At 46.4% G+C, this 12,486-nt stretch overlaps 1 protein-coding gene across 7 annotated transcripts in view; it reads right to left on the reverse strand.

The window, feature by feature from the left end:
- Positions 1 to 909: 909 nt before the first annotated feature.
- M1AP (meiosis 1 associated protein) overlaps positions 910 to 12,486 on the reverse strand; it is a 90,188-nt gene continuing 78,611 nt past the window's right edge. For 6 of the 7 annotated variants that reach the window (XM_058428350.1, XM_058428346.1, XM_058428348.1 and 3 more), the window contains 3 exons: positions 4,968 to 5,174; positions 2,582 to 2,722; positions 910 to 1,298 (listed from right to left, as the gene is read on the reverse strand). In XM_058428350.1, the coding sequence (XP_058284333.1) occupies positions 1,140 to 1,298; positions 2,582 to 2,722; positions 4,968 to 5,174 (507 nt within the window). In that variant the 3' untranslated portion in view covers positions 910 to 1,139. Of the gene's footprint in view, positions 1,299 to 2,581; positions 2,723 to 4,944; positions 5,175 to 12,486 lie in introns of all 7 variants that reach the window. The other variant, XM_058428351.1, reaches the window with a different exon arrangement.

Here is a 12,486-nt window from a genome sequence, read left to right on the forward strand (position 1 = left end):
GTGTGAACAGAAAAAGAGGGGACACAGTGGTTGGGTTGGGTGTGGTGGGATCAAGAGGAGAACCAGGAATGTGTTGAGAGTCAGGGAGAGGAAAGGGGCCCAGGAAGGGAACAGAGTGTGGCGGTTCAGTGCCTGGGGAGTCAAGTCAAGCTGCCCTGGGCTAGATGTGAGCTCTGTGGCCCTGGGTGATAACATCTGCAACCCTCAGTTTCCCCTGTGCCCCTCTGTAAAATGGGAAAGCTATAATGGGCTCTACCTCACAGGGCTTTTTGTGTGAAATTAGATACCTTATAAGTAGTGTAATCTGAAGCACAGAGTGTTTTTTTTTTTAAAAGTTTTTATTATTTATGTAGAGATGGGGGGGGGGGGGTGTCTCACAATGTTGCTCAGGCTGGTCTCGAACTCCTGGCCTCAAGTGATCATCCCACCTCAGCCTCTCAAAGTGTTGGGATTACAGGTGTGAGCCACTGCTCCCAGCCCAGAGTAAACATTTTATAAATGGTAGCTATTATTCTGTGGATGGAGGGAGCAACAGGAAGGCTGGTACGTGTGGGGAGAGGGTAATAGGAAAGGAGTAGGTCTTTTTTACACCATCCTCTCCCCTGTTCTGGGCAGCCCTCCCACACTTTGCATGTAGGTACCAAGCACTTGTCTCTTTGGAGGCTGAAGCCTGGTATAGTGGGAAGGGCACAGGCTCTGAAATGAGGCTTGGATTTCAATCTTACTTGTCTTTTATGAGCTTTCAAAACCTCATCCTTGTTCCTGAGGTCCAGTTTACCAAAGGTGATCTGACCTTATCCACCTGCTTACACAGAGCTACAAGAAGAAATTCTGAGTTAGGAATGCTCCTAACAATGGTAGAAGCTTACTGGGTGTTTAATCTTCACCTGTGTAAACAGTATCAAATGATTCAAAAGAAAATGAAAGTTGTTGCTGGAGAAAGGACAGGTTCAGGTGTGTCGCTTCCCGACTTGAGGAGTGGGACAGCGCTGAAACAGAGGACAGGAAGGCTGTTGTTTCCCAGTCAGCCCTCACAGAGGCTTAGGCGGATAGAAAGCAAGTCTGACCACAGATAGCCATTATGTGAACCTGAGCATGGATATGGTTAAGCTGGGCAGCTGGGCTCTGGTGCTGGTGACTTACAGCCCTGAGGGATCCTCTTCCCACTCTGAAGGCAGAAAGAAGGCATCTGAGGAAGATTTGCTGGCTGCTGGCATCTTGGAGGCTCTGCCTGGGACAGGAGTCATAGACAGGGGGGCCACAGTAGCTCGAGCTCGGTTGGTCTGCAACTGCCCAGTCTGCAAAGAGAGCAACCAGAGCCTTCTCTGAAGATCAGAGTTTCTGAGCACCTATCCCATTCTCTGTTGGGCTTCCTGTCCTAACTCTTTCGTAAGTTCCTTCCCTGGAGTGACAGCCTCAAGGCTGAGGACAGTGATCTGGAGTCCCTTAAGCCCAGCCTCCACAGTGCCTGTCTCCATGCCTGGTGTCCTACCTCTGGCAGCTTGCCTAGCAGCTAACTTGTGGTAGCCTCTGCTCCTAGCTCTAGTTTGGAAACGTCGTCCTGTAATTTTAGCTAAGACAAAATGAATTTTTTTTTTTTTTTGACAGGATCTTGCTCCGTTACCCAAGCTGGAGTGCAGTGGCACAATCTTGGCTCACTGCAGCCTCGACCTCCTGGGCTCAAGCAATCCCCCGACCTTAGCCTCCCAAGTAGCTGGGACTACAGTGCACACTACCACTCCTGGCTAATTTTTTCGTATTTTTTAGAGGCGAGGTTTTGCCATGTTGCCCAGGCTGGTCTCAAACTCCTGAGCTCAAGCGATCCACCTGCCTCGGCCTTCCAAAGTGCCGGAATTATAGGCATGAGCCACCGTGCCCGGCCCAAAATGAGAATTTTTCTAAAGGCTGTGTTACTAAGAAACTGAGAAAAAGTTAATAAGGGCGAAAGGAAGCCCAAATATTATATAGAACACGGGTCTCATAAAAATATTTCTTTATCCTCAATCACTCTTCCCTTTTCAACCCCAACTGTCTTCAACCCCAGATAGTCATGGGAGTCCTCTCAAGTTACTAATCTTGGTCAGCCTCCTTTCCTCATCTGTAAATGAGCAAACACTTACCTTGCAGGGATGCTGTGAGGATTAAATCAGAAAAACAAATAAGCAAGCACTTATCATAAAACCTGGCAAATGACTGGTGCTCTATAAATATTAATTTCCCATCCCTTGGGCATTTCTTTTCCCACCTTTCCTTCAGCCTTTTCTTTCATGAGGACTGTGGTTATAGTTCCTGTGTAGCCAGTTTGCTTAATGGGACAATGGTCTGTTAAATGACTAATGAGTTATCATAAACACCACAATTAAAACACCTAGACATTATTATATGTAAACGCCCGAGCAAACAGGCCTCCCTACCCAGTAAGGGTTCTAATTTTCCCCTCCACCAGGGGTGGGATCCTGGAGGAGGGCTACTCCCTTGGATGGGGGCGGTGTTGGGATGGGGGAGGAGGGCTTTCTAGGACTCTGGGCATGAAGGGGAGGGATGGGAAGTAAGGAAGAGGAGGGAAGGAGGGGAGCGATACCTTTCTTGGGGCTCGGCTCTCCCACTGTGGGTGGAGCCGCCCCTGAGGCCTGGCATAGATGCTGCTCAGGTGTGAATACAGGTGGCTTTGAACATGCAAGGGGTTGTAGGTGGGCTCCAGCTCCAGGCTGTCCAGCATGCTCTGAGGAAAAGAGAGGAGGGGCCTCACCCAGGGAACTTGAGATCACAGAACACAAGATGTCAGGTAGTGATCCAGGAGTGTGAGGGGCTGGAGGAAGTGTGGAAACCCCAGGGCTGCCATGAAGGCTGTGAAATAGATGCTGTCCCACTGGGTGTTCTGGCCTGAGGTCCAGTGCTTGTGATGTAAGGGCCAGGCATGGATAGGAGAAGTAGGAACAACCTTAAGTGGTTAGGAACACTGAACACTCTGGCCCCAAGACGCATGTCCAGGGGTTCTGAGGGGGCCGGCGCACATGAATGCTACAAGGGATCCACTGTGAGCACGGAGGGAGGGTGTGTCAGTGGGCTACCCAGCAGGGCGGGGTGCTCACAGCCTGCAAGGCGAGTACATGGAGTTCTCAGCCTGGAGGTGAGCTGAGCTGAATGGAAAGGGAGGAGGGGATACAGGAGCACAACATTCCTGTGCAGTCAGGTTTTCCGGCCACAGCATCCTGTGCCAGGAACCACTGGCCCCAAAGTGAGACGCTGAGCGGGCCATGGCCACTTGTGCCCACCTCTCTCTGTGTCTCTGTGGCCGCCAAGCCAAGAGCACAATCCCAGGCCTTGTCCTTGCTTCATTTAAGCCAGCGAGCCAGCAGCGACGTGGTTCCAGTTCTCCCTACCCAGAGCCATCCCTCCTACTCTTAGCCTGGGGAGACTAGCAGAGCAAATATAGAGAATCCAGATCCCAGGAAGAGGAAAAGGAGAAGGAGGAGAAACAGGAGGAGTAGGAGGAAGAGGAGGAGGAGGAGGAGGAGGAGGAAGAGGAGGAGGAGGAGGAGAAGGAGGAGGAGAAGGAGGAGGAGGAGAAGGAGGAGGAGGAGGAGGAGGAGGAGGAGAAGGGGGAGAAGGAGGAGGAGGAGGAGGAGGGAGAAGGAGGAGGAGGAGAAGGAAGAGAGGGAGGAGGAGAAGGAGGAGAGGAGGAGAAGGAGGAGGAGGAAGAGGGAGGAGGAGGAAGAGGAGGAGGGGGGAGGGAAAAGGGGAGGAGGGAGGAAGGAGGAGGAGGAGGAGGAAGGGGAGGAGGAGGAGGAGCAGGAGGAGAAGGAGCAGGAGGAGGAGGAGGAAGAGGAGGAGGAGGAGGAAGAGGAGGAGGAGGAGGAAGAGGAGGAGGAGGAGGAAGAGGAGGAGGAGGAGGAGCAGGAGGAGAAGGAGCAGGAGGAGAAGGAGCAGGAGGAGAAGGAGCAGGAGGAGGAGGAGGAGGAGGAGAAGGAGGAGGAGGAGGAGGAGAAGGAGAAGGAGGAGGAGGAGAAGAAGAAGGAGGTAAAAAGGCCTTCAGAGTTGTTTGCTCCTCTGCATCTGCATCTATCACATCTCATTTTGAAGCCCTTCCTATTTTGGGCACCTACATTGGCTGCCTTTTCTCAACAAACATAAATGAGCGCAAACACAGGTATACACATATGCACACATGCAATGCAGAAAGTTAGACCCCTAAGAACACACCAGCACACAGATGTGCACAGGCGCATCTACACCCACTGCCACCAATTTAGAGACCCAAGCACAGACACACTCGGGCACAAAAATAAACACACAAAGACACGAAAACCCATACAAAGGCTGATTTTTTGGGTCTCCTTTTATTCCCTTCTCCCTTCTTTTTTCTTCTGCTTTCCACTGTGTCTTCTTTCCTTTCCCTCCCAATGTTCTGTTCTGCTCTCCCTTGTCTAACTTCACAATCTCCTCTCTGGGGAGGAGGTGGGGGCAGGAGAACCAGTCTGTGCAAAGACAAAACCGAACCAAACAAGTGTCCAGTGCATCCCCAGGAGCTGGACCTGCCCGTGCTGTGGCTTCCTCCCCTGCCTCCCTGTGCCCTGGCCTGCCATCAGGTTTCCACTCTGTGATGCTCCCTTTTCTCCTTCACAGCCACCCATTCTTCAGATATCAGGTCCGTGTGCATGTCGTGTGTCCTCCACGATGGTTCTAATTCCCAGTCATCACTGATGCCAATATCCCTTTTCTCTCCCAGTTTTTTCTTCTCAAGCCTCATTTCCCTCCATTCTATTTCACTCCTTACCCTGCTGCCATAATCTAAGTGTTTACTTCCTTCTTCTGGCATAATTGCCTATCCTTCCTTTCTCTTCTTACACTTACCACACTCCTTCAGCTCCCCATCCATTCCCTCATGGGCTTACTCCTCTCCCTCATCCCTTTCTCAAACTCCATTCGCTTCTAGATCTGTACCATGAGATCTGGGCTCCACTTGCCTCCACATTCTTAAGGCTGTCATCATGTGGGTCCTCAGGTAGCAGGGGGAAGGTGCTGGGCAGCATCAGTTCCCGCGTGGCCACTGCCTTTACCAGCAGTGTGAGGGAGTGTGATGGCATGATCACATAGAAGGTGCTGGCAGGAATTCTCTGGCTGTGTCCTGGGCCCAGTGGTTCCCCCTTGGCTAACAGCAGCCATTCCCTTTTCTGAAACAAGGACATACAGAAATACTGGTTCATCTTTAGTCCATGGCATGGTTTGAGGATCAGTCCCAGTTGAAGTTTCCCTGACTTCCAGGGGTGCTGAGGAGGGCAGAACCATTTAACTTTGGCCCTGGTAGGGAGGGACTTCCTGCTTGAATCATCAATATCACAACGTTCTACTCTTCCTCCCTGGTTTGGGATATGCCAGAGAGAGTACATAAAAGGGTCAACAATGGAGAGAAAAGTTAAGAAATGCCCTGTAGGCCGGGCGCGGTGGCTCACGCTTGTAATCCCAGCACTTTGGGAGGCCGAGGCGGGCGGATCACAAGGTCAGGAGATCGAGACCATGGTGAAACCCCGTCTCTACTAAAAAATACAAAAAATTAGCCGGGCGTGGTGGCGGGCGCCTGTAGTCCCAGCTACTCAGAGAGGCTGAGGCAGAAGAATGGCGTGAACCCGGGAGGCGGAGCTTGCAGTGAGCTGAGATTGCGCCACTGCACTCCAGCCTGGGCGACAGAGCAAGACTCCGTCTCAAAAAAAAAAAAAAATTTAAAAAAAAAAAAAAGAAAAAAGAAATGCCCTGTAACTTGAAGTAGGTGTTCATCCCAGAGGGGCCTACCACCTTCAGCATACATGTGGACTTTTAAGAATTATAATTCTTAAAAACAGAGTCTTGAAGCCCGTAGTGCGTGACTGTACCCCTAGCTACTCAGGAGGGTGAGGTGGGAGGATCCCTTGAGCCTAGCAGATCAAGGCTGCAGTGAGCCATGATTGTACCACTGCACTCCAGCCTGGGTGACAGAGTGAGACCCTGTCTGTCTCAAAAGGAAAAAGAAAAAAGCAGTGTCTTGAAACCAAGACTTGTATGGGGTGTTGTCTGTTGTAGAAATTCAGTTCTTCTTTTGAGGGTAATAAAGTCTGGTTGTTTGCTAACGACTGGGATTAGAATGGGCTGACTGGGGAATATCCCTGGAATGTCCAGAGAGGGTACAAGGTATTAAGCCCAGATGTGGTGGCTCACATCTGTAATCCCAGCACTTTGGGAGGCCAAGCCAGGAAGACTGCTTGAGCCCAGGAGTTCAAGACCAGTCTGTGCAATATACCAAGACTCTACAAAAAATTAAATAAATAAAGATAGATAGATGATTGATAGATAGACAGATAGACAGAAGGCAGTGAAAGCAGCCTTCGAAGTGGGAGGAGAAAGAAAGAGCAGGGCCGGGAGCAGTGGCACACACCTGTAATCCAGCACTTTGGGAGGACGAGGCGGGTGGATCACCTGAGGTCAGGAGTTTTCGACCAGCCTGACTACTAACATGGTGAAACTCCATCTCTACTAAATACAAAAAAATTAGCTGGGCATGGTGGCGCATGCCTGTAATCTGAGCTACTTGGAAGGCTGAGATAGGAGAATCACTTGTACCTGGGAGGCGGAGGTTGCAGTGAGCCAAGATTGCACCATTGCACTCCAGCCTGGGCAATAAGAGCAAAACTTTGTCTCAAAACATAAAAAAAACATAAATAAAGAAAGAGCAGAGGGAGAGGTGGGTGGGTGCAGGGCCCTTGAGATCATCTCAGCCAATCACAGGACAAGAAGAGTCAGGATTCTGGGGGTAGTGCCTCTGTGGATGATGGGTATTATGGAACAGAGGGTGGCACTTTGCCATGTGCCATGGAGATGGCAGAGGTTAGGGCATGGGTAAGAAGAAGAGACAACCAGACTTCTGAGAAGATTTTGTAGATGTACCCTTTTAAATGAGCCATGAAAACGAGGCAATTTTTTTGTGGTAGCTCAACAAAAACCACTAAACTCCAGGAAATATGGAGTTAGACCTATCATAATCATCTCAAACTGTGTCCTCTTACCGGGGGTGATCTTCAGTTACATCTGGTACAAACCATAACAACCTCCCTGCTACATAAGATGGAAGAAAACACATGAGTTCTGGCTACTCTTATATGAAAAGTTGAGACAAATAATACAAGAGGAAAGGATTTTTAGAGGAAAGAGGAGTATCAGTGTCTTGTGGAAGACAAATAGTGACATAGTGAGACAGAAAACACTTGCTGTAGCTTTAGAGTTAGACCCCATGGGGCATGTGCTGGGGTAGGTGTAGGGGAGGCTCTGCACTTTAAAGCAGTGTCATCATTCTGTGCAGTGCGAGCTCTGAGGAGATCTGGTAGGCACAGCAAGTGGTAGGAAACCTGTTAACAGCTCCAAGAAAAACAGGTATGTACCATTCCTGTGGTTGCTGACCTCTTTGTGGGGTAGGACTTGACTGATAATTTGGGAGGCATGACGCATCCTCACTAGAAGGTTTCGGGGGTGGGACAGATGATTTGGGCATGGGAAAATTAGTCATAATCATAATTACAAACTTTAAAGGAATGCTTATCAGGCACCAGGTACTGTGCCAAGAGCTTTATGCATGCCTTCAGAAGTTCATGCTTTCTTAGCGTTTTGCTTCTATCTAGAGATGTGCTGTCTTCCTGAAGAACAAATCCAAATGTGCAGGAAAGTCAGCTTGATGCTTAAAATCCATCACGTTGGAAATAAATGGTATAGAAATCATGGTGTGTGTGTATGTGGGTTGTGGGTTGGACCTGCCCCTGCTCTGAGGACATGGCCTGTTTAAGCCTGGAAGGGATAGAAACCAGGAAGTTTCAGGGGACTCCATTCCAGTTGGCTTAAGTAACTTCTGATGGGGCTCAGGATTTGGATTATTAGTATTATTTTAAATCTTCTATTTTTACATTGATTCGTGCATTTACTTGTGAATTTTTTGTCTATTAAGAATTTATTCAGGCCAGGCACAGTGGCTGACGCCTGTAATGCCAGCACTTTGGGAGGCCGAGGTGGGCAGATCAACTGAGGTTAGGAGTTTGAGACCCATCTGGCCAACATGGTGAAACCCTGTCTCTAATAAAAATACAAAAACATTAGCCAGGCATGGTGGTATATGCCTGTAATCCCAGCTACTCAGGAGGCTGAGGCAGGAGAATCACTTGAACCCGGGAGACGGAGGTTGCAGTGAGCCGAGATCACACCACTGCACTCCAGCCTGGGTGACAGAGTGGGACTCCATCTCAAAAAAAAAAAAAAAAAAAAGAATTTATTGAGCGCCTATTATGTTCCAAGCACTAGGTGTGGGTACACAGAACCATGCCAGAACAATGACATCATGAGAAAAGAAAACTATAGATCAGTATCTCTTATCAATATAGATACAAAAACCCTAACTACATATTAGCAAATCAAATTTAGCAACATATAAAATGAATTATATACTACAACAAAGTGGGATTTATCCCTAAGGCTGGTTTAATACCCTCAAATCAACTGATGTAATATACTATATTAACAGAATAAAGAACAAAAACTACATAATCATCTCAATAGATGGAGAAAAAACATTTGGCAGCCGGGTGCAGTGGCTCACACCTGTAATCCTAGCACTTTGAGAGGCTGAGGTGGGTGGATCACGAGGTCAGGAGTTCAAGGCTGGCCTGGCCAATATGGTGAAACCCCATCTCCACTAAAAAAATACAAAAATTAGCCAGGAGTGGTGGCACATGCCTGTAGTCCCAGCTACTCAGGAAGCTGAGGCAGGAGAATCGCTTGAACCCAGGAGGCGGAGGTTGCAGTGAGCCGAGATCACACTGCACTCCAGCCTGGGCAACAGAGTGAGATGCCGTCACACACACACACACACACACACACACACACACACACAAACATTTGGCAAAATCCAACACCCTTACATAATAAAAATGCTCAGTAAACTAGGAGTAGAATGGAACTTCCTCAACCTGATAAAAACCTCTATAAAAAAATCCACAGCTAACCTCATATATAGTGGTGAAAGAGTGGATTCTCCACCTCTAACATCAGAAACAAGGCAGAGATGTCTGCTCTTGCTACTTCTATTCAGTATTGTCTTGGGAGGTGTGCTGAAGACCAGAAGGTCATTTTCCACATTTTCTGTACTATGTTAAGCTCCTTGGATTCTGGGTATGATCCTAGGGGGAGAGGCACCCATAAAGATATCGAGTGTGTCAACATCCTGGCCCTTGGGAACCAATGCTTTCTAAATTTGATTTAGAAAAATATAGTAATGTGACATTTCTCGTATCAGAGAGCTATGGTGCAAAAGGTCTAGATAGATGTGGCAACAAGTACATGGGTGTGGAAAGGCAAGAAAGATGAATGGAGATAGGCTGTGGTGGAGGCAAGAAAGGCTTCATAGTGAAATTATTTAAGCAGGGATCTGGAAAAAAATGAGTAGATATTTGTCAGGTGGACAGAGGCAAGAGGAAGAGAACAGCATGAAAAAAGGTGTGGAGGTGTGAAACAGTTCAGCATATTTGGAGAACATTCAGTCATTTATTAGTGTGGCTGGGGGGAAGATGGGAGGGCCGTAGGTGAAAGATGAAGCAAGAGAAACAGACAAAGCTGGGTCACAGGAAGCCCACTGACTCATGCTAGGCTGCTGTTCTAGCACCTGTCCATCCCCGCAACCCGCTCAGATTCTACACTGTAACCTCATTCTGTTCTTGAATGGCTCCTGACCTGCCATCACCCCACTCTCAGCTTGGATTCTTGGTCTTGAGTCTTTGCCTATTTAACCAAGCACTTTCCATCTCCCTACCCAGTTATAGCCCAACTGGCTCATCGCCTGTGTACTTAGACTCCTGCTGAACACATCATGGCTTGAATCCTGTAACTTCTGTGGCCAATTAGGGCAGACATGGACTGTAAAGCTCTGGAATGTGTCTCCAGAGACTCTGACATTTTAAGTAGGAAACTGAAAGACCTAGGTGGTATTTTCATTTCTTTTTCTAGTTCACACAGACATGACTTTGTAATTGAAATGAGGATGTGGAAAGTGAGTCACTAGCTACATAACTGGGACTATACAGCAAGATTTGGTAATAGAAATGATATTTTCCTGGCAATGGATAGATTGATCTCATAAAGACTTGGAAAAAATTAATTATATTTATATATTTATTTCCTACCACAGTCCACAAAACAGCTATGCCAGTTTAGAAAAATGGAACAGCATAAAAAGATAAAATAAATAATTAAGGGGACTGGGTAAAAGAAAAATAAAAGTAGAGCAATATACATCCAGGATTAAATAAGCTCACCGAAATACAAACCACCCACTTTTGCTAGAAGGGAGCCCCATAGCTTTTCCTGATATAAAATGTGGGAGAAGCTGTCTGTGGCTTCTTATTGAGTAGTGAATATATTTCAGAGCACTCCTGCAATCAATATGCTGATAAATTTCATGTAGCTGTAGAGTGGTGTAGAGTTTGGGGCCTGAGGCCAGCCTGTCAATCCTGACTCTACCATTTACTCTCTGGGCCTCAGTTTCCTCATCTGTAAAACAGGGATAATAATTCTTACTTCATAGAATGGTTATGGGGATAAAATAAGTTAGTAGCTGTGAAGTGTTTAGAACTGTGTCAGGTACATGGTAAGCACCATGAAGTGTTAACTTTTCAAAATTAAAAATACATTTAATTATGAATGTTTATTTAACTTTGTTAAATTAAAAATATGTGAATAATTCTTAGATATAGATCTATAAAAGCTCCAAAGAATGCTGCCAAAACACATAGCTTTCTTGTGGTCTGTATTAATCTAAGAGTGACATTTACGGGAGTGGTGGACAACACATATTTTTCAGAAAAGACTGGGAAAAGTCTTGCCTATCTGATGAAGTGATCATTTTCTGAGGAAAAGCAAGTGAAATACCTGAATAAAGCAAAACAATCTGTGAGGAAGACAGAAACAATTTTCAAGTGAAAAATCAGGGAATGAAATAACAAGGCTTTGACTAAGGCTTAGAGTATGTGTAAAATGTAATTTGAAAAGTTACACAACATTTATAGTCGATGAGGACTGGTGGGTTGGCACTAATCACTGTGACTTAATTATGGCAATGTGAACTCTGTTCAGAAGAACTGCTCCAAAAAAAAAAAAAAAAAAAAAAGAAAAAAAGGGCAAGTGAAGAGGCAGTGGTTGAATAAACTGAGTAATACCCACACTTGTAAGGAAATCCAGGAGCCTGAAAATGAAAACATGGTGAAGCCGGCCAACTGGCTAAGGGGAACTTAGAAGATGTGCTGTATGTCTGAACAGATAGCAAAGGGGGAATAAATGAGCATTTAATAAACATCTACTTCTGCATCTAAGTGGGTTGGAGTGGCCAGAGGCAGACTTGTTCTCTTGCCTAGAACAATTGGAAAAGCTGGATAATTTGTTGGAAGGCAGTAAGGAGTTGCTAAGGCAATGAGATCTAGAGGTAGCTAAGTCTCTAGAGAAGGAAGAGTCCAGAGAGATGAGGGAATTATTGCAGCTGCTTATACCCTGGGAGTATATGTTGATTCTGGGACAGAGGGCATGGTGGTAGTGGTGGTTGGAGGAGCTGAGAATCCAACACTTACACCTGTGGAGGCAAGTATAGGAGAACAGAGAAACTAGCAGATTTTTTGGTGGAGACTTGGCGGTGGGAAGGGATGGGAATCAAGTCAATTTTCCCCCAAACACATTTGCCAAATATTAGGGCTGCATGGGGCAAAAGGCAAAAACACTTAAGGAGAAAGCTTCCAAAAAGTAGAATATTTTAGCAGACTTGGGAGCCAGTGATTAGAGATGGGACCTTCCAAAGGGAGGGGATACACCACGCTTTCAGTGGAAAACTCTGGAGGGCCAGGAACAAACCCTGGATAGATTGAGCATTAGCAGGACTGCAGCCCAGCCTTGACTCAGCACAGTTTCTAGTGAAACAGGATGCTCAGCCACCACTCTGTCTGCCTAGTGTGGGAAGAGTGAGCCCTCTCTAGAGAAAGCTAACACCAGCTGGAGTCTCTACAATTTATTTATATATGTTATTGCCAGGTGTGACAAAAGACATGTGCCACATGTCTGAAAACCAAGAGAAAAAAGAGACAATAGAAACAAATCCATAAGTGATGCAGGTATTGGGGTTAGGTGACAAGAACCTTAAAATAACCATGATTAGTATATTTAAGAAATTAGATGAAAATATGGAGAATTTCTTCAGAGAATTAGAATCTACAAAAATAGAAACAAATGGAAACTGTAGAACTGCTAACCAACCACTGTGTGGAAATCGTGTTAGACATGTGCTGGGTGCTTTACACACACAATATTTAATCATCTTAAAAACCACACAAGTATATTTTATTGTCTATATTTTATATGTGATGGGACAAGAGTTACTAATGTGTGTGTCATGCACCTTCTCCCTCACTCTACTTTTTTTTTTTTTTTTCTTTTTTG

This window comes from Hylobates moloch, unplaced genomic scaffold (genome assembly GCF_009828535.3).
Source record: "Hylobates moloch isolate HMO894 unplaced genomic scaffold, HMol_V3 SCAFFOLD_15, whole genome shotgun sequence".
Classification (NCBI taxonomy): domain Eukaryota; kingdom Metazoa; phylum Chordata; class Mammalia; order Primates; family Hylobatidae; genus Hylobates; species Hylobates moloch.